This window comes from Meriones unguiculatus, chromosome 3 (genome assembly GCF_030254825.1).
Source record: "Meriones unguiculatus strain TT.TT164.6M chromosome 3, Bangor_MerUng_6.1, whole genome shotgun sequence".
Lineage (NCBI taxonomy): Eukaryota > Metazoa > Chordata > Mammalia > Rodentia > Muridae > Meriones > Meriones unguiculatus.
This window is the reverse complement of record NC_083351.1, coordinates 43,830,009-43,852,771: the sequence shown is the minus strand read 5'-3', so window position 1 is coordinate 43,852,771 and position 22,763 is coordinate 43,830,009. Positions and strand designations below refer to the sequence as shown.

Sequence of the window (22,763 nt, the reverse complement as noted above, 5' to 3'; positions counted from 1 at the left end):
TCCACTTATGAGGGAATATATACCCTGTGTGTCTTTCTGCTTCTGGAATACCTCATTCAGGATGATCTTTTCTAGTTCCCACCATTTGCCTGCAAATTTCATGATTTCCTTGTTTTTAATTACTGAGTAATACTCCATTGTGTAAATGTACCACAATTTCTGTATCCATTCCTCCACTGAGGGACATCAGGGTTGTTTCCAGCTTCTGGCTATTATGAAAAAAGCTGCTACGAACATGGTTAAGCAAATGTCCTTGTTGTGTACTTGAGCATATTTTGGATATATGCGTAGGAGTGGTATAGCTGGATCTTGAGGAAGCACTATTCCTAATTGTCTGAGAAAGTGCCAGATTGATTTTCAAAGTGGTTGTACAAGTTTATATTCCTACCAACAATGGAGGAGTATTCTTTCTCCACATCCTCTCCAGCATGTGTTGTCACTTGAGTTTTTAGTCTTAGCCATTTTGATGGGTGTAAGGTGAAATCTCAGGGTCGTTTTGATTTGTATTTCCCTGATGACTAAGGACATTGAGCATTTCTTTTAAGTGTTTCTCTGCAATTCAGTATTCCTCAATTGAGAATCCTCTGTTTAGCTCTGTGCCCCACTTTTAAATTGGGATTACTTGATTTGTTGCTTTTTAACTTCTTTAGATCTTTATATATTCTGGATATCAGCCCTCTGTCAGATATAGGGTTGTTGAAGATCCTTTCCCAGTCTGTAGGCTGTCGTTTGTTCTAACGAAAGTGTCCTATCAGAGTCTTTGTTAAGACCAAAACTTTTACCATCTTGTATCACCACCAGAGCACAGGACAGGCCACACACTGTGCACCCAATAGACCCTTTTTTAACTGGACAGAAATGCAATAAATGGGATAAGAGATAGAAAGGGAAACAATGATTTAGTTGAGGCTAGGTAGACTGAGGGGAGCTTACGCCTAGCTTTAACTCCTGCCAGCTGAAAGGAGGTTTAGTGTGCAGTCCTTCAGAGAAGCCCCTTTGGCGTCAAGGGAAGGGAATCTACTATCCAAATTACAAGAGAAGTGGCAGAAGCCAGATATCCACTAACCCAGCGCTGGTGCCTCCAAGGAGTGAGCTCACCATTGAAGCTGAGTCATTTTCTCTGGGAGAGAAATGCAGCCAGCAGCAGGACATCAGAGGTCAAAATGCTGCCCTTGATTGACACCATGGACCCATAACCCAGGGAAGGAAAGAGCATCTGGTCTCATGTCCAGAGCCCGCCTCACTTGCACCAGAGGGAAGCTCCTTAGGCCCCTTTTGAGTGTCAAGCACTACCACAGGAGGAAGAAAGAGGGTTTGAGAGACAGAGTCCCCCAGAAATATGATCAGCAGACGGCCACAGAGCCACACCCTGGAAGCTCATTTCTGGCTCCTTGTCCCAGTTTCTCTAGCTCTTTTCCTTCAGGCCAGCCAAGCAGCCTGTGGATTTGGACAACAGCTGTACCCCATTTGACTTCTGGCCTCAGCAGATCTCTGGCTCTGGCTTGTCTGGCTTCCCAGCACAGCTCATCCAAGGCTGTTTGCTAACCTCATTCTCAGTGCCAGTTCCTTTGGGCTGCGATCTGTGTCCCTCCAGTTTCGATACCCCTCTCGCTACAGTCCCTCATCAAGCCGCCAGCAGGTCTACAAACCCACTCATGAGCCTCTGGGCTACAGGCAAGTCCTTGCCTTTCGTGCACTTTCCTCTGCATACCAAGTCAGGCTAGGAAATAGTTTAAAGTAGCTTTATTTTAGAGCAGTTGTTCTTAAACTTGACGCCAGGTCATCATCTGATAACTTCTTAAAAATGCAAGTTCTCAGGCCTGCTCCTCAGGACCGATGAAACAGAAACTCCAGGGTCAGGTCTAGTAATCCCTTTTAACCAGTTTTCCAGATGGCTATAATGCATATTGACACCTGGGAACCGCTAATTTCAGAGGGAAGAATATTGCTCTTTAAAAGGGGTCAGGGCAGGGGGAATTGGAGAGACGGCTCAGCAGTAAAGAGCATTGGCTGTTCTTCCACAGGGCCTCGGTTCAGTTCCCAGCAGCCACATGGCAGCTTACAACTGTCAGTAACTCCAGTCCTAGGTGATCTGACCCCTGTTATGACCCCCAAGGGTACCAGGCACTCATGTAAAAATGAGGTTGCATACAAATAGGCAAAACACTTATACATACAGAATTTTTAAAGTTTTTAAAGTAAAAGGGAGGGGCTGGTGAGATAGCTTAGTCTGTAGAGGGCTTGCCATCCAAACATAAGGACATAAGCTTGATTCCCAGCACCCACATAAAAAGTGTCAGTTGTGGTGGCATGCCTGTCATCCCAGTGCTTGGGAGATAGAGATAAGAGGCTACCAGGCTCTCACTGATAGCCAGCCCAGCCTGATCAGCACGCTCCAGAGTTAGTAAGTGACCTTGTCTCAAATCTTAAGTGAAGAAGCCTGCTATCAACCTTTAGTGTCAACAGGCATGTGTACGCACACACACAGGTACCTGTTGTACCTGTGCGTACATGTTGCATACAAACAGGATGCACACACATAAAAGAAAAAAAGAGACAACAGAAGAGTAACAACATACATTGTTTCCACACTTAGGTTTGCCCTGCTGAGATGCTTATTTAGTCATGGTTACCTGACTGAAGTTTCTGGCTTTCCCTGAACTGCTTGCTTTCTGGCGAAACCCCGGGTCAGGATCACCTCATGGTTGGCACTGCTAATGTCCGGCAAAACCAGGCTTTCCCTCCTCTCTGAGAGATGTTAGGTGCTCTATGTAGGCCTAAGCTCCCTCATGAGTCCCTTCCTTTCTTTCCATGTCTCTAATAACCTTCCCCTTTGAGGATCAGTCCAGCTGGGTCTACAGGCACCCTCAGCTAGCTACACTTGAATCCTGACACTGCTGCTTGCCAGCTCTGCGGCCATCAGTAAGCCTGTCTTTTCACTAAGGCTCTATTTCCTAGTGCATAGCATAGTGGCCATGACTTCCTTTTTGTGTTTAGTGGGGATTGAAGGAGGCTATGTATGGAAAATGTCTGGCTTAGCAGGCTTGTAACAGGTGGTGGCTGCTGTTATTATTACTAACAGGGCACATAACATGGCCTACAGGACAACTCTTGCATAGTTATTTCTCCACTCGAGTCTTAAAGTCTCAGAAAATCTGTTCCCACCCCATCTCCCATGTTCTCTGCTATGCCTGTTTTTCCTGTTACCTATCACTAGTCGGGTGCTGCCCTTAGTTGAAGCCCAAAATGTTCACCCATCACTCCCTGGCCAAACATGACCTATGTTTTCATTTTACAACCCAGCTGGGTAAGACTTAGCTAGTAAGTCTCTATTCCTTCAGCTGTGAAGCCGGGCCCATAGCGGATTAAATGAAATAATCCAGGTCAAGTGATTAGCTGTGTCTGACATGTGATAAACATCCAAAAAGCATTTGTGCTTAGTATTGCTTCTCAACCATAGACACCTAATTTTGTGCTTCCCGGCCCCTTTGATTAAAATCCAGATTCACCCCCAAAGCCATGGAAGCCCTAAGCACTTATTACATGACAGCAGCTCCTACCAAGGGAAGGTTGGTTATCCTCTGGAGGAGGCTGGTGGGGAGGCTGAGCAGTGGGATGGCCTAGCTCATAATTAGGAGACCTCTAAGCCACATAGGAAGCAGCAGACACAAAGAACACCATGAGAGAAGCACAATTCAAGTGCCAGATCATAGCTAGCCTAAAAGGGAAAACATGGCGGGCATGGGTACAGTCATTGACCTTGTCTCCTCGGGTCTGGTACACAGTGTCTCACCGGTAGAATCCACCCCAGCTTCTGGAAACTGTAGCAAGACAGGTTTCCATGCAACCAAAATGTCTATAGAGTCCCACAGATATTTGCTGATTGGATTTGAGACCTGCTCCACAGAAGGGAATTCATACCTGTTAGCATAAATCTGGTTAAAAGGCAATGGCTGGAGAGACCATCAGCCATAAGGCAGTGGTTCTCAACCTTCCTAATACCGCGACCCTTTAACACAGTGCCTCGTGTTGTGGTGGCCCCCAACCATAAAATTATTTTTGTTGCTACTTCACAACTGTAGTTTTGCTGTTACAAACCACAATGTAAGTATCTGCATTTTCTGATAGTCTTAGGCAATCCCAGTGAAAGGGTCCACTTCTTTTGTGATTGAACTCTGGAGGTTTGACACCCAAAGGGTTCTGACCCACAGGCCGAGAACCACTGGCCCAAGGAGAACCCTGCTACTGTTGTTTTGCTAGCCAGGTACGTTGTCAAACTGCCTTCTGGTGATTTATGTTTATCCCCATAGAGCAGCGCTGCTCTCAACATCAGCCAAAGACACTTCCTTGTGCGGAGGCAGCAGTCAGTGCAGAGGTATAACTAACTAGTCAGAGCGCTGAGGAGAAGTACCTGCTGAGGACTCAGCCCTAAGAGGGACATCTGTATCAACCTCCTCCCAGCCCAGGGAACCTTGTGGAAGAGGAACGGAAAGGATGTGAGAGCTGGAGGATGCTGTTTTCTGAACACAACATGGCTGTTGCCCTCATGAGCTCACAGCAGCTAGTTATCTGTACAAGATCAAGCCAGCCAATGATTCCAGCATGGACTGGAGAGGGGCACAGGAGCCTGCACTCCTAGCTGAGGCGCTATCGGGAATTGGGAGAGGAGGAGTCATGTTTCCTCAGGGGAGTGGTCTCTGGTAGGTTGTCATGTGCATGCAGACATCAATAATTGGACTTACTGGGTTATTTAAAACACACACACACACACACACACACACACACATCAATGTGGGAGAGACATATGTAGAGGATGCCCGGGGAGATTTGGGGAGGGGGAGAGGGATTTGGGGATAATCAATATGTATTGTATATGTATATACAATTACAAAATAAATAAATACATAATAAAAATAAGAGTCACAGAGATCTGGAATGGACTGTTTGGTAGGAAGATTCCCACCAATGCCAATATCCAAGCAGAGGCCGGGCATTTGCTCAGCAGATCTGTCGTGAGGGGATCCAGACACTGGAAGTGTGCCTGCTAGAGAAAACTTCATTAACCCCGAGTTCCATCATTCTACAAAACTACAGGCGAATAACAACTTATTTCCTCTCTGACTGGACTCTGTAAAAGTACTTATCTTCAAAAAGTCCTCCCAATTTGTTCTTCTTAGCCCCACCACAGCCCCCCACCAAGTACACTGCAAGCGACCCTTCTACCTCCTAAGGGAGAGATTACTATCTTAAAAGCTCTATTTAGATGTTTCTGTGTCACAGTGCTTCCTCCATGTGCACTGGCCTAATTCAGATTAGGTCCTGGAGATAAAGCCTGGAAGGCACAACTGTTTCCAGTGTGCCCTGCCCAGGCCCTAGACAGGCTTCTTGACTCATGTTCAGAGAATGACTTTGAACAAAGTGAATTACCTTCCCATCCGTCTCTTCATGAAAGGAAATACCCTCAGGATGCTGGTCCCCAGCCAGTTCTCCCCAGCACAAAGGAAAGGCTCACTGCTGTCAGTAACAGCATTGCTATGTTCCCTCTTCCCGCTGCAGGTACTCTGAAATGACACGAGCCAGGTAAAGCCTAGGGACTTAAAAGTGCTACAGTACACAGCCGATTGTGCATGTAGGTTAATCAACCAAACTCCACTGTCCCACTACTGCAAACAAATCCCAGCTTGCAAGCACTAGCTGCGTGGCCAGAATAATTTCTCATCCTCTTTATACCACCATTTTCTCATTTGTGGAATGAATGTATTACCAGCATCTCCTTGATAGGTAAAGTGTTTAGAATAATGCTTACTGCATAGGAAATTCGTAATGCATATTACTTGCCTATGATTATATCCTAAAATAAGCCATTTTCCTAAGTACAACCCCGGAGTCTGTGAGTCCTTTGCTACTGTAGGGCTGCGGCTATCAGGTTAGAAGGATATCAGGTTAGAAGGATGCAGCCTTGTTGGGAAAACAACACTCCTGACATGTCCTTCTCGCTCTGAAGGTCGATGCATACTTTTCCATGACAGAACAATTGAATGGGAAAGAATGAGAGAGGCTTGGAAGGCGGGATATGGCAGGGAATAATAATTTTTGACTTGAAAATATAGTGCATTACTCTCCATTGAATGGGCTACACCATGACCTACCAGCAGACAGGAAGGGAAAATAGGATCCTGACTATGCCAAGGACACAGCCTGAGCAGAGTAGGAAATGGTGGAAAAACAATGCCAAAAAAGAGATGTAGGACATGAACCAGGGACTAAAGAGAGAATCTTTAATGCTTCAACGTTGCAGAAGGGTTAGGAAAACTTTAGAATGTACAGAAGGTGGAATATTCTTCAGCCATGAAAGCTTCTCTGTAAAAAAGAATACCTAACCATGAGAAAGAAAGCATACGCGACATATTTTTTAAATAGCTGGATTTTCCTAAATCAATTAAATAACACCTATAGAAAAGTAATTAATACATCTGTTTCTTTTGGCTCAGGAAAAGCAGTATTGTATATGACAGCCAACCCTATTAGAAAATACAACACTCTTATGGGCTGAATACTTATGTTCTGCCTCAGTCATTTGTTAAAAATCCTACTCCCAAAAGTGATGATGTTAGGAGTTGGGGCATTTGGTCTGTGACTAGGTCATGAAGGCAGGAGCTTTCATAAGTGAGATTGAAAAAAGAAAGGAGGGAAGGAAGGAAGGAAGGAAGGAAGGAAGGAAGGAGAAAGAAAAAGAAAGAAAGAAAGAAAGAAAGAAAGAAAGAAAGAAAGAAAGAAAGGAGGAAAGAAAGGAAGGAAGAAGAAAAAAAGAGAAGGAAGAGGACCCAGATAGACCCTTGTTCTTTCTAACATGTGAGGGTATGTGAGAAGATGGCTGTCTATGAACCAGAAAACAGTTCTCAACCAGACGCTGAAGCGACTGCCAGCTCCCTGCGCTTGCATTTCCCAGTGTTACAAACTGGGAAAACTGTTTCCGTTGTTTATGCTCTGCACAGTCTATGATATGTGACTGCAGCTGCCTGAACAGACCAAGAGCAATACCTACAAGTATTATGCATCTTCTTTTCTGCTTTCATGAACATGAATCAAAGCTAAATAAGTTAGTTTTGAAATGTGCATTTAAATTTAGCATAGTTTCCTCATGGCTTAAGAACAAAAGCAGATGGGAGGAGAGATTACTAGAGATCGGATTGTCTTGCTTTCTGAACTCAGGGTGTTGGGACTGGAGTATGCTGTGTGTTGGAAGCCACTTGTGAGACTGTGAACACTTATTTTAGGACCAACTTTGGCAAGAGGACTAGGAAGGACACGACTGGGAGGATTCTGTGGTGAGGAGTCGACTGGGGTTCCAGAGACCGAGTTCTCACCCTCCTGACCCCTGACTATCTTTCACTAGTTGTATCAGTACAGCCCAACAATCCCGGCCCATAACTACTGTGAGTATGTCACCATTATCAAGCTATAACTTGTCAGTTGAAGGAAAATGTAATAAACTGGTCTTAGAGAAAACTGTGGGCTTCCTTCCAAAGTCTTCTAAACCAGGGGTCTCAAACTTTCCTGCGAGGGTCATATCATCAACACTTTAGGCACTGAGGATAAACAGGGTCTTTGATAAAATTATGCCACTCTGCCATTTCAGAAAGGAGTCACAGACAATAGATAAAGGACGTGGTTGTGTTCCCATAAAACTTTATTTACAAAAATAGGCGGAGACAGGCAGATTGGAGCCATGGGCCATAGACAAACAGTGTTATTTTGCTGAGAAAAATAATTCTGTGATTCTTCTGTGCTTCTAAAATGCTCGCCCAAGCCATTTCCCATGCATATGCACACCCTTCCCCATCCCAATTTAAAACTGGGAGTGATATCCATATAGGGGTCTATATGGCAGCTACCTCTGCAGCAATGATGAGCAAAGCACAGTGTTCTGGTGGAGGGACTCCGGAGATGGAATCCTGATCTTATCAATAGTGTGAGCTTACCCACAACACATGATCTCTCAGTGCATCTCATCTCCTCATGGTCGAAATGTCAACAATGCACACAAACCTACAGGGCTTCTTGAGGATTCAGGATTATGCAGGGCAGCCATCCTAACGCTTAGCATGCAGCAGACCCTTAGTAGTTGCAGTTATTAGCCCGTATGGACTCTATAAATAGCAGAGTCAGAGAGGACAAACCCAGGCTGAACGCAGAGAATTCCCCTGTGAGTCCTGACTTCAGGCTGGCACTCACTAGATGAGAAGCAGGGCTTGTCTCTTAAACATTACAAGGCCAAAAGAGAAAGCAACATGAAGTTTGAAGATGCAGCTGAAAGGCAGATTACTATCCAATGCTTCTGATTAATCATTAATGAGCTGCTCCCACTGCAGCAAATCCGTTTGTCTGTTCGTGGTTGGAGAACCTTCTTGATCTCTGTCATTGAAGTAATAAGATCCGGTCTTTCTCACTGACTCAACAGCTGGTGAGTGGGAGATCCTCATGTAAACAGCCTCCTCTGAGTCTGTTCTCGTCTCCAGAGACAGGTCACCTTTTCCTAAGCTGTAAAGTAAACACATCAAGGAAATGAGTGTTTCTTTACTTGGAGAAGGAAATACAAGAAGAAGCAATCAATAACCCAAGACAAATAATGTGGGATAATCTTTAGATGTTATGAACTACTAAAGAGGCTAAACATAATCACATAGGAGACAATAAATAAAATGAATGACTGCAACAGCCTGGGTCCAAATTCTAATTGTACACCTTTATCAGCTGTGGTTTATGAGCAAGCTACTTAACCTCTGTGTCTGCGTTTCCCTAAGGAAAATAAGATATGGTAAGGTCCTTCAAGGTTAAAGTTGTTGTGTTAGCTGTCAGCTTGACAGGCTCTCAGATCACCTGGGAAACAATTTTCAGGCACACCTGGGAGGGATTATTTCACCTCGGGTATGCTTCATACAGTGAGGAAGCACACTGAGTGAGTTCATTCAAGTGGGAGACCACACTAAAAGCAATGGCAACCCTCCTTCCTCCTGAGCCCTGCAACTGTATAACAGTGAGAAAGCTAGCTGCGCAGAATCATTCATCCCCTCTCTGCTTCCTGTCTGTGGATACAATGTGAGCAATCACAATGGCCTAGACCCTGCACTGTGAGCCAAAAACCAACCAACCAAAACACACCCAGCATATCCCTTAGGTCGTTTTTGTCAGGGTATTTTATCACAGCAACAGAAACTGATGTTGCTATTGTGAGGATTAAACACAAGAACATAGGGGCTGGGGAGACAGCTGTTGTCCAAAGGACTTGCGTTCAATTCCCAGTGCCCACATGGCAGTTCACAATTGTCTGTAACTCCAGTTTTAGGTTATCTGACAACTTTGTACACACATACATGCAGGCAGAACACTAATGTACATAAAATAAAAAAGAATTATTTTTTAAAAACTGTTTTTAAAATGAGGTTGAAGAGATAGGTCAGAGCTTAAGAGCACTGACTAGCAGAGGGAGCCAAGATGGCGCCTTGCATCTCACATGGTTTCTGGGTAGCAGGACCTCAGTAACAGCGGTGGGAGTGAAAGACTGTACTGCAGACCCCAAAACATCAATGTCTGTGTTTCCCAGGTGAGAGGAGAGCCAATGGGTGCTGGGAGTTAACGGTTCTAACCTCTGGCCACGGAGCTACTCCAGCTGTCCCAGGGAACCAGGTTCCAGCCTCTGGCCACCTGACTTCTGGGATCTAGGAAAATGGCCCCAGCCCCTAGTCCAAGGCTGGACCGGTCTTCCTGCGGAAACTGGCCAGACCTCAAGAGTTTACAGGATCTCCCTCTAAGATGGCAATGCCAATCGCACAGTGTCCATGCAGATTGACTGCAGAGACCATGGAGTGAGGGAGCCAGTGCTAGACCGCTGACTCTGGGAGTTCCCCCAGTGAGAGGGGGGCTCCTGGGTTATTGAGGAAACCTGCAGGTTCTCAGGATCATACAAGCTAGACACTCCCACTCCACTCCCCTGCCTGTGGGGCCATCTGGGACACAGCCAACTGAGAACTGTGGGCTATTTCCTGCTATCAGGCAGTCAGTCCAAAACCACACCCACCATCCTGAGGAGGGCTGCTCTAGGAATATCCAGCCTCCTGCCCAAGGCTCATCCCACACCCCTGAGAAATCCAGCAGGTACCAGAAAGCCAGATGGCTAAAGGCCAGTGTAAGGACACAATCAGCAAAAAACAGGGCAATGTGCTACCCTCAGAATCCAGTTCTCTTACCGCAAGCCCTGGATACCCTAACACGACAGAAACACAAAAACTTCAACCCGAATTTACCCTGCCTACAAGATGCGCAGGGATAAAGATAGAGCAGAGATTGAGGGAACGTCAAGCCTGAAACTCAAATAAAAATATGGCTTTTTCAAGCCTGTAATTCAGTTAGCAGAGGGACAGACCAGACCATGAGCACTGCCACGCTGCACTGGAGTCCCTCCGACAGCGAATGAGCAAATCAGCTGAAAAGAAGAATGCCACTGCGGTGCTGAAAGGGATGACCTTACCCTTAGGAAATACACACCGAAGAATGGAGAATGGAAAGGCCTAGAGGTATGCACAAGTTATTCAGAAAACACATGTATGTGGTGGTGGTGGTGGTGGTGGTGTGTGTTTTGTAGTGTGCATGTGTTGTGGTGTGTGTGACGTATGAGTGTATGGAGTATGAAGTGTACGTAGGGGGTGTATGTGTTGTGGTATGTGTGTGCGCGTTGTCTGTGTGTGGCTGTGGTGTGTGTAAGGGCATACATAGGGAGAATAAAGAGTGACCCTGCAGGTGGAGTAATGGTTCGAGCAGGCACAGAAAGTCTGACAATGTGAACATGATGTTTTGTGTAGCATTCTTATTCTTATAGCCCCTCCCTAGATGTTTGAAACAATTTCGGGGGCATTTAGGACTGGGCATGTGATTCTGTTAGATTGCTGGCCTACCATTTTTGAGAAATGGACTTCTATCCATAGTGCTGGGGGAGAGAAGTCTTCAAATCCATTAGCACAACTCAGTGAAGGAGACCTAATGAAGAATTGTGTACTCGGCTTGACTCTTGAGCCAGTACAGGGCTAACTCAGGACAAGCAGAAATGCTAAGTCCTGACCACACTCTGCAGGGATATAGGAAGGGTCTCATCTCAATTGTATAAACGCACCACCTGTCAATTAAAAAAAACCATGGCCTATGGCTGAGGCAGGAAATAGGTGGGACTTCAGAACAGCAGAAGGGATTCTGGAGGAGAGCCAGGCACATGGGATTCAGCCGGCAAGATGTGAGACGCTCAGATCGTGTCCAAGCTCAGGTAACCAGCTTCGGGGAAGAATGTAGATTAGAATAATGGGTTATTTTAAGTTATGAGCTAGTCAGAGAAGAGCCTAGCTATATGGCCTAGGTATTTATAAAATAATAACTTGAGTTGTTATTCCAGGAGTTTAGGGCAGGAGATTAAACCTCCTACAACACAGGGAGGCTGGGCTTGAAACAAGAAGATAGAAAGTTAACTTTGAGATCCAGCCAGCTAATGGTGTCGAAGATCTCCGGAACCAATCCTCTCTGCAGCAGGCTCTGCAGCTCACCAGGTCCTAAACCAGGCAGGAGAAAACACTGAGAGCAGCATCGCTTACTCCAGAGGTTCAGTCTGAGACGTTAGCCTCACATTCCAGTCACCGCCTCTTTACTGATGCACCTGTCTCAGATTTCTTCCCAATTTCAATGTATTTGGCGAATGAAAAAATCGAATAAACACCTGGAGCTCTGCTGTTATGACCCCAGTTACTCTCCTAAAAAATCCCAAGGCTCCCTGTGTCCTCCAGCACCTCCTCTAAGCTCCGTGCTTGTCGTCTTACACACTGAGACACACAGCCTCAGCTTTCACGATCTTTCCCCTGCAGCTGAAAGTCATGCCTCCTATAATTAGACTGACACCCAATACTTCTGATGCTTACTTAAGGTCACATAAGCACAAGCAGCAGGCTTAGATAAACTCGTGATTTGTCTGAGACTAAGGACTGTTTTACTACTATTTTTATTTTAAACCTGTATTTTAGAATAATTTTAAGTATATATAAAAGAAACTTATAAAAGTAACATAGTGTTCTCATTACCTCTGAGCTAACTTCCCCCACTGTCACATCTCCGAACTCTGTGGTACATTTGTCACAACTCCTGAGCCAGCACTGCTAGACAGCCACTAACTGCACGTCATACCTTATTCAGATTCATTCATTTTCTGAATGTCCTTTCTATTCCAAGAGACCATCCAGGAAACTATATTAGATACAGCTTCCCTTCTGTATATTTGAAGTACTCAAAAAGCCAAATGCCACCCTTAAAAGTACTGTATAATCTGATCATGATTTGATGACACTTTGATCCTATATTTCCCACTATCCTTGAATATGAAAAAATTTTCTAATATAATCTAGTTCTTCCCAAGGATGAATGAGAATGTGCATTCCTGAGGTACCAGTCTCATTGGAAACCAGAACAACTTTTTTTTTTTTAAGATTCAAAGTTTAAGGCTCTGTCTAGTTGGCTGCCAATGAGAAAGTTTTGCTTCCTATATAGTTTCAAAAAATAAGTATTATTTTAGAAAAACAAGTATCTATCTATCTACCCACCTACCTACTATCTATCTGTCTATCTACCTTGAGACAGGGATTTGCTAGGTAGCCCAGGCTGGCCATGAATGCACTATTTAGCCTAGGCTGGCCACTAACTCTTGCTCTTTCTTCAATTGTTTTTAAAACTAAGAATTTGGAAGAGAATAAGGGGAGGGGAAATACATGGAAGTGTTTGGGTTTAGAGAGAGTAAAACTAACAGGAAATGATTATAATCTCAAAAGAAAAAAATCTGAGCACACTGGTATATACCTTTAACCACAACACTGGAGAGGCAGGAAGGCCAAGAATTGGAGGCCAAAAGGGGTCCCATGGACTCTCACAAACATTACAGGCTATTGACAAGGCTATTGGTTACTGTGGTGGTCTGAATAGGTGTGGCTCCCATGGACTCATGTGTCTGAATGCTTGGCCCATGGGGAGTGGCACTATTAGGAGGCGTGGCCTAGTTGGAGTAGGTGTGGCCTTGTTGGAGGAAGTATGTCACTGTGGGAGTGGGCTGTGAGGCCTCCTGTGCTCAAGTTCCTTGCCCAGTGTGAAATCCAGTCCCATTCTGCTACCTTCAGAGCAAGATGGAGAACTCTTGGCTTCGCCAACACCAAGATGGCCTGCACTATGCCATGCTTCCTGCCATGACCATAATGCACTAAACCCCTGAAAATGTAAAACAGCCCCAATTAAGAGTTGCAGTGCTCAGGGGGGTCTCTTCATAGCAATGGAAATTCTAACTGAGACCATTACTCTAAAAAGGCTGATGGTAAGGCCTTAGTGCTGAAGAGCACACTCACTTATGTCATCAAATACAGAAAATCAAGTTGATTCCAAATTAGAAACCTTGCCTCTCCTGTTCACGCTCCTGAAAGGTTCTCTGAATAACACTGGAGGAAAAAGGTAGTCATCAATATCACTTGGCTAAAAATGCTATAGTCTCCAAGAGTGTAATAGTGGCACAAATGTTATGGGAGTAACTAACCATGTTTTAAAAATTAGATTTAAGGTCCACTCCGTGAACTGGAACCCTTACCTGACACTGTTGAAGCGGCCAAGAACCTGAGATTCCTATAGGCCTAGGGGAAAACCTGTAAAAAGAAACTTTTATTCTCTTGATTCAGTTGTTGTCTTGGAGGCTTATTGCCCCTGTCTGCTACCCTAGGCCTACTTCTGGAAGCTGCTAGTCTCCATATGATCTAATCTAGGCCTAGAATGTTTTCAGCCTCTGACTCTTACTTGTTCTTACTGAACTCTGGGCTGGCTCGTTCAATTCAGCTATTCTGTCTCAAACTTCTCTCCCAGCTGACTTAGTTAATCTGGCTTCTATCTCGGCCTCTGAATTGCTCCGTTTGGCCTCAAACTAACTCCAGTAATCTGCTCTAATCTCCTGTCTCCCTCTCCTGGCTCATTTGGTCTTCACCTGAGTTCTCTCTCTGCAACCTGTCTCGCTATTACTGTCCCGGCAAAACTACCTCCTCTCTCTCTCTCTCTCTCTCTCTCTCTCTCACTTAAAAACAACACATTGTTTTTCTCAGAAAATTAAAAACAACACATTGTTTTTCTCAGAAAAACAATATGCCTGTTTCTACGAACCTGAGTTTAAATATACTTTAGTCTGCTGTTGTAGAGGACATAAGGAGGTTTCAGTTAATAGAAATGGGATGTAATTCAGTTTGTAGAAAGCCTTCCTAGCATGAATAAAGCCCTGATTTAATCCCAGAACCACATAGACTAGGAATAATGGCACCTCCCTGTAATCACAGCACCCAGGAGACAGAGGCAGGAGGATCAGAAGGTTAAGGACATTGTTACTACATAGCAAATTGGAGGCCAGCCTGGGATACATGAGACTCTGTTTTTAAAACAAAGAAGGTTTCACCTAATTTAAGTTCTAAATCAGGCATGGAGGTATCTGTCTTTAATACCAGCACTTAGGAGGGTTGAGGTGCAAGCAGGTCAAGGGCTGGTGGCCTGGGCTGCTGAGTGAGACCTTTTCTAAAACAAAACAACAACAAAGAAATATTAAAATGAAAGCAACTTTTTTCAGATAAAATATGTGGAGTAAAATAAATTTTTGAACAATTTTACTACTTCCATGCTTTCCTCTTTTATCTGAATCCAAAATTAAACACTTTTCCTGAGGAAAACACGTTTATAATTTAACTATCCTGGCACACTTATTATTTAAGTTTATGACTCCCCTTTCTGTGTGTGTACAGGTGGGTACATGTATGTGAGCAGATGTATGTGCAAGCGTGTGCACATGAAGGTGGGGGTCCGGGGTTAATAATATTGTCTGTCTTCTTCAACTGATCCCCACTTTAGTTTCTGAGATAAGGTCTGTCACCACACCACAAGCTCACCACTTCTACTCTACCGCCTGGCCAGCAAACCCCTGGCATCCTCCTGTCTCTGTCTCCCCAACCCCCGGGTGACAGTGGACACTTCACATAGCCTTTTTAGTGGGGTCTAGGGATCAAACTAAGTCCTCACGCTTGAGTGACCAGCACTTGACCCCTTTGTTCTGTATTTTTTGTTTGTTTGTTTTAACACAGGGACTTAGATATCCTAGAGTGGTTTAAAACTTGCTGTGTGGGGATAGAATCTGAACGGTGACTTCAAATTCCTGATCCCCCTGCCTCCATCTCCCAAGCTCTGGGACTATAGGCATGCGCCATGTAGCTGACTCAGGCAAGCATTCCATTCCTTTCACGTCACATTACATTAGATATACCCCAGGTCTACTGTTCGGCGTAGTTTAATTGTTACATATCTAGGGAAGCAGCTGTAGAATCCCTTTTAAGCCTTTCTCTAACACACTGCATGAAGGCAAAGGGATGTGTGTATTCTTTCTACTGTACCTCCACAACTTATAACAGTGCTAGCAGAAAGCTCTCGAACAAAACACATTTGTTGAATAAAAAGTAAATTTAAATGTAAATGGTTCTACATTCTTTTTCTTCTTTACTGTTGTTACGTTATTGCATCCTATGTCTTTGTTTTCAGTTTTTCAAAGTCCTCACTATGTAGCTCAGACTGACCTTGAACTTGTGACCTTCCCTCTCCACATCTGACATCCCTCCTTCCCTTCCTCCCTTGTCTCCCCTCCATATCTGACCCCACAGCTCACATTATATATTGTTTTAGTGTTGAAGACCTTGGAATCACCTCTTTTTTTCCCCCTCTGTCTCCTACTTTCTGTCTTGCTTTCTGAAAGACATCCTCAAATTCATCACAATGTACACAAATTACTGAGCTTTGCACTTGTCTTCTAGTTTCAGTTTTGAAGCTCTGTCCTAGAGAAATCATTGTCCAGATTCACATTTGATGGGTGAAAACTTGCATGCTAGGATATCGTTTGAAGTCAGTCTTAGCTTATTCTATCCTTCCTTGTAATGGATCGAAGTGTGTCAATTTAGCACAACTAATCCACCTGTTCTGGACAACCTGAGTTGTTTACAATTTGAGACTACTGGAAATAATCCTTTCAAGAGTAGCCTTGGTGGCAGACTTGAATTATGGAATTTTTGTGTGTGTGTCTCACTATGATATGGCCTCAACCCGTGATCCTTCTACTTCAGTCTCCCTAAAGCTGGGACTACAAGGCTTGCAGCACCACTCCTTGCTCCCATGAGCATTCCTCAACAAGCTCTTCGGTACACAGGTGCATAGGCCTTTCAGTTCTTGGGACGAGGACTGTCGGATCTGTACTTATCTTCAACTTTAATTAATAAAATGACACAGGTTTCCAGCATGTTTCTGCTGACTTATTTCCCTTGAGTTATATATGGGAGTTCTAGTTTCTTCAAAAACCAAGTCAACATTTTTTTTTTCTTTTTTTACCAGTAGGGGTAGCATATCTCACGTAGCTTTAGTACGTGTGTCTTCCACTGACCCCCGTCGGATGGTGGATAGTTCTCTTGATTTGTCTGGATGGAAATCATGGGCGGGCTGTTGGTTTCTCTCAGTTCGTATACCCCTCTGAGTTTGGCAGCACCAGTACCAGCAGTTGGCAGCTGTCCAGAGCAGCAAAGCAGCAATCTGTTAGGGCCCAGTGAGGGCCTTGGACAAGAGGGCCCTGGGCCCTGGGCTTGAGGTCTGAGTCTCATGGTGAGCTCTCTGGAGTTCAGGACTGCAGGTTCTCCCCTCTGGCTCCTCACAGCCTTTTATCAGCTCCCTTCCCTCTGCTTCCACTCCCATCCTTCTTAACTTGGTACTTTCTGCTCCTTCAGTTGTCAATGGCCACTGCTAAGCAGCTGCTCCAAGGCCTCTGTCCTGTGGTCTCCTCTACAGTCAAGCAGATTCTAAGCTGGGAACTAGAAACTGGTCGCAACTAGGGTCATTTAGGACGCAGTACTGAGTACTGGAAACTGGGTGCCAGCTGCCGGGATACTCTGAGATGCCAACTATCAAACAGTTGTAGACAAGAGTACAACTGTGCTGTGCTGGGCAGTACCAGGCTTCCCTCAGCTCCCCTGGGACTGTTTAGCCATCAAGCTGCTGTGGAGCAGTGCACAAGGCACCCATCGACTGAAGTGAGCAGCCTCCAAGTACAGATGGATGCTATGATCCAAAAGGGAGCAAACCACCTCTGACACTAGTGCTGCTACCTCAGGTGAGTACCTGTTCCTATCAGGCACTGGATAGTGTACAAAGCACCCATGGGATTGGTTGGTGCCTGTGAGATCAGGGTACCACTGCTTCCCAACCCAGGGCTGGTCACTCTCTGCCGTGATTTTACCTTAGCCAGCACTACCGAAAGCAGGCAAGAAGAGACCACTGGAGGGAAGTCTTCATTGCACCTGATGTCCTGACATTAGAGGAGGTCTCACAGTAGAGTGTGCCCAACCCAGTCCTTAGTGAACCCATATAGCCACAGAAGGGAGCACTGGCCCACCACAGCCATGTCTTTCTCCAGCCGCAGCTTCGCTTCCGGTATCAATGACAGACATTGGGGCTTGTGTTTTGGATGTATAACGGCCTTGCCGCCAGTCATCCTGGTTCCTTTACCAGATGAAGTGGCTCTGGCACTGAGGCATGACCACTGTAAAATGCCTGCCACATGCTTTCAAATTGCTCTGGCTGGGGCTGGGCCTCTGGGAGCCAGGGTGATCTGCCGCTGTTCTCTGTACAGATGTCTCAAGACCTCTGTGGAGGTTCAGTGTGGCTGGTGCCAGAAAGACAGAAAGACTGTGGTCTGGCTGGTTGTTTTTACCTAAAGTCTTTTCGTCAAGCAAGTTTGAGCAGCAAGAAAAGGTCCAATAGGTGTTAATTATGGAGTTAAACTGCCCCATCAGTGTCTTTGTTCATCTACAGAAATGAATATCAAAGTGCACACATCATAAATGTTTATCATTAAGAGTAGTCTAGATTTTTAACACACTGTAGCCAGATTTGTTTGTTGTTAAGTTTTTGGTTTGTTTGTTTTTTGAGATAAGGTCTCCTGCATCTCAGGTCATCATGAACCATCATACCCAGTCTAACCCAGTGCTAGGGTTAGAACTCAGGGCTTCATGCTTATCAGATGAGCACACTCTGCTGACTGAGCTGCACCTTCGGCCTCTAATTCGGGAATTCTTAAGACAGCCCAGTGCCCAGAACAAGGGGGATCCCCTGGCTGGTCTTGCTATGACTAAAGCTACTAAGATCACTTTATAAGCTCATTGGGCACTGATTTTCCTCTCTGAAGTGCCTGTTCAAATTTGGGTTCTCTGCCTTTTTCTTATCCACCTGTCTCTATATATTTTCAATGAGTCTTGTACCAAAGATACATTTTTCTAAGTATTTCCCTGAATGACACCTCTTTTTAATGGTTTCTTTTGATAAATACCATTAGAATTTTTAGGTTTTATGGTATCAAATGGAAGTCTAAACTCAACGCAATTTTAAGAGAAAAATTTTGATCTGAAAGTTTGATCTACCTTTTGTGTCTTGGAATAATCGACTGTGTAGGACTTAGATTTAGTCAAACAGCTGTTCCCAACTTCCGTATTGGGCTTCTTGTGCCACTGTCATCAACACTGAACATCACAAGACACACTGGATACCATGCAATTCTATGACCTTTGGCATCAGTAAACAGGAAAAAGAGATGAGAGCAAGCCAAGGTGTTGTGTTAGGTGCTGTGACAGGTCATACCACAACAAAGCTTTAGTCTCAAAAGACTCAAGGACAGTTCTTCAGCCATGAAATCATTGTTTTTATGGCCCCTCATTACAGCCTGCATGTTAATCATCTAATGTCATCGGGAGTAAGATTCTGTAACCTTGTAGATGCCTCCTTCAGCAAAGCAGATAGAAAGTCAGAGCTTTTTACTGTACACAAGAATAAGGTTTATCACCTTTAACAAGGAGTGGCCGAGAGAGATAATTGGCCTACTAGCTAATTATTTACAAAGAAAAGGACTAAAAAGCAACTGTTCAAAAACTAGAGCCAACTGTTTTGACTTTTAACTAGTTACTAATTCTACATAGCTACCTTGCTGTCTTTGGTAATCTTGCCACAGTCTATGTTAGATGCAATCTAGAAAGTAAAATCCTTCTAACTCAAGCTGCTTTACTGTGTATGCCAGAAAAGGGCTTGATAGACACATTTCAGATGCATTCACAGGTGCTGTGATGGACAGAGACAGTTTCAATTCTTTTAGCTGAACTAAGCATTGAGGCCTTATTTGTCCATCTGTCTCCTGGGTCCTGTTGGAGATGACCAGAACCACAATCCATGTCATGTGAACACCATTCCTGTGACCCTCACAACTTGGGTACATCAGTCACCTACTCATGCCTGTTGGTAGGTAAGAAGCATGGGTCAAGGAACCGCTCTACTGTGGGAACTTGCTGAGAATAAAACCTACTCACTTCGCGGCGTCATACTGAGTGACCATCCCAGAGACTAGGGAAGACAGCTGTGGCCTCATAAATCCACCCATATGTACTCATTTGACTTTGACCTTGACAGCGTGCCAAGACCATTCAATGGAGAAGAGGATCGTCTTTCAACAGACAGTGGTGAAACAGCTGGGTCTTTACGTGGAAAGAAAGACAGCTGGACACCCGCCTCCTAAGCACCAGACATAAGCTAACTCAAACAGATCAAAGATGCAAACATATGAATAAAACCATAAATTCTCAGACGAAGACTTAGGGCTGGATCTTCATGACTTTGGAGTGGATGAAATATTTGTTTCTTTATATAACAATAAAGTACAAGAAACCAAGAAAAGATATATTATTTAATATTATCAAAATTAAAAATGTTTATGCTTCAAACGACATTATTAAACGGGCAAAAATATTGCCCATATATTGAGAGGATCATGTGTCCGAGAAGGGTCAGGTGTTCAGTAATCTAAATAATAAACAAACAAACCAACCCCACTCAGCAAGAAGACAACCTGATACAAATGAGTCATCTGGGAAGAAGGACCCTCAACTAAGGAATTCCTTCCATCATACTGGCCTCTGGGTATGTATGGTGGAGCAATCCTTGGGTGATGACTGATGTGGTAAGGCCCACCACAAAAAATCAACCCAGGGTATGGAAATGAACAGCATTCTCAAAAGGAGAACAAACGGTCAACAGATCTTTCTTAAAAAAAAAAAAAAAATCAACATCCTTAGCCATTAGGGAAATGCAGATTAAAAACGCTTTAAGATTTTATATTACCCTCATCAGAGTGACAAAGATTAAAAATAAAAACACAACAAACACAGGCATGGATGTAGGGAAACGGGAACACTTGTTCCTTGTTGGTAGGAATGCAAACTGGTGTGGCTACTATGGAAATCGGCATGACATCTCCTCAAAAGTCTAAATATAGACCTGCCTCTACCGTTCCTGGGCATATTCCTAGAGGGCTCTGTATCCTACTACAGAGATGCCTGCTCATCCACGTTCATTGCTGCCCTATTCACAATACCCAGGCCACGGAAACAATGTAGCTGTCCAGCAGTGGATGAATAGGTCATGAATACGTGGCTCCTGTCCACATCAGAATATCCAGCTATAATGAAAACTTTCAGGTAAATAGATGGAGCAGGAAATAATCTTTCAGCTACATTTTTAACTGCTGCCATAATTATTATGTTTATTATATAAATGGACAAAACAATTTCTTGAACCCATTTGTTTACTTAGGTCTAGTTGGTTATTTTTTCCCCAATTTATCCACTTAGTAATTTGTAAAGAGAGGGTGGGTTTGAACTCGGGTTCTGGTAGATGTCAAGTACAAGTTTGGCAAATTGTCTGCTTTCTTAGCTTGTGTTCTCCCTGTCAAGTGGGAAGAATGACAGTTCCACAAGTGAGTGATGTGTATGAAGATGCAGGCGTGTAACCACTCATCAAATGTGCTCAAGAAACAGCACTCAATGTCGATTGATGGTTGTTAGTTTTAGAAGTGGAAAATTATTTAGGGAACTGAAGATGCCCAGGCAGAAACCTTCCCTTATTCCAGTCAGGGGAATTGTTTAAATACAATTTTCAAACAGAGGTATAGAATATATATATTGCTTTCCTTGAAATTAAGGTGAATGTCAGTGTCATCATAGGTCAAAGGCAAAACAAAAATACATAGATGTTTATTAGGAATGATGCACTGCAGTGAATGCAGGAATAACGCAATGCTGTTTAATAACTGACACTGCCACCTTGAGGAATTAGTGACACATTACACAGCGTGAAAGAATTAATTTTGAAGCTGAATTATAAGCTGGTGAGAAGATTCACTGGATAGGGGGCACCTATGGCCAAGACTGACAACCTGAGTTCAATCCCCAGAACCTACAGGGTGAGAAGAGAGAACTGGCTCCCACAAGGTCTCTGACCATCACCATGCTGGAGTCCTGATACATATAAACAAACGAACAAACAAATGTAATTTTAAAATTAAAAATATACTTACATCAGAGTGAGATAATATGCAGATTTATTAATCACAGACCTATTTTTAAATTTGGGGGGTTGTTACTTATTTTATGTCAGTGTTTTGTCTGCATGTACATGTATGCACCACATGTATGCCTGGTGCCCATAGAATTCAGAAGTCATAGGGTCCCTTGGCTTTGGCGTTGGGAACCACCTAGTGGGTGCTAGGAACTGAACCTGGGTCCGTGCAAGAGCGACAAGTGTTCTTAACTGCTCTTCAGCTCCCACATACCTATTTCTAAAATAAAATATTTCAGTGTAGAAACTGATGTCATGCGAAGCTTAACCAAAAGAAGGAGGAGGCAAAGGGGAGGAAGAGGAGAAGGAAGAGAGCAGAGAATGACTATCATTCTGTCACCACAGCTCAATGACATAATTTTTAAATATTTTTATTTTCCCACTTCTTCTTTGCTACTAGCTCTACTGTGTTTTCCATGCTATCATGTATTACTAATCATGTAATCCACAGTCATTTTTAATGGCTCCATGATATTACACTGAACAGTTGTGCTGTGGCCTGATTGAACCGTCTCCCAATGCTGAACAGCCAGGCTGCTTCCAGGAACAATGACAATGTGCCACGAAACTTGCTGTTTAGGTAGATATTCATGTAGCTATTTGGCTACAAAATTAAATTTTTGCTGTTACAAATGGAATGTGAAATTAGTAATTTCTAAAGAGTCGTACGTACAAAACTAAAGTCCAAGTGGATCAAAGACCTGAACATAAAACCAGACACATTAAATCGGCTAGAAAAAAAAGTGGGGAATACCCTAGAACTCATTGGCACAGGAGAAAACTTCCTGAACAGAACACCAAGAGCACAGGCTCTAAGAGCAACAATCAATAAATGGGACCTCATGAAACTGAAAAGCTTCTGTAAAGCAAAGGATACTGTCCTCAGAACAAAACAACTGCCTATAGATTGGGAAAGAATCTTCACCAACCCTTTATCTGACAGAGGGCTAATATCCAGTATATATAAAGAACTAAAGAAACTGAAAAGCAGCAAACCAAATAATCCAATTAAAAAATGGGGAACAGAGCTAAACAGAGAATTCTCTGTAAAGGAATATTGAATGGCAGAGAAACACTTGAAGAAATGCTCAACCTCATTAGCCATTAGGGAACTGCAAATCAAAATGACGCTGAGATTTCACCTTACACCCATCAGAATGGCCAAGATGAAAAACTCAAGTGACAATACATGTTAGAGA

The 22,763-nt window shown here is 43.8% G+C and overlaps 1 protein-coding gene across 1 annotated transcript in view; it reads right to left on the bottom strand.

Annotated features, from left to right (window-relative positions):
* Positions 1–7,672: 7,672 nt before the first annotated feature.
* The window catches only part of Slc44a1 (solute carrier family 44 member 1), a 177,252-nt gene continuing 162,161 nt past the window's right edge, over positions 7,673–22,763 (bottom strand). Inside the window, exon 16 of the mRNA XM_060379916.1 lies at positions 7,673–8,541. Coding sequence (XP_060235899.1) covers positions 8,527–8,541 — 15 coding nt within the window. The 3' untranslated portion in view covers positions 7,673–8,526. The remainder of the gene's footprint in view (positions 8,542–22,763) is intronic.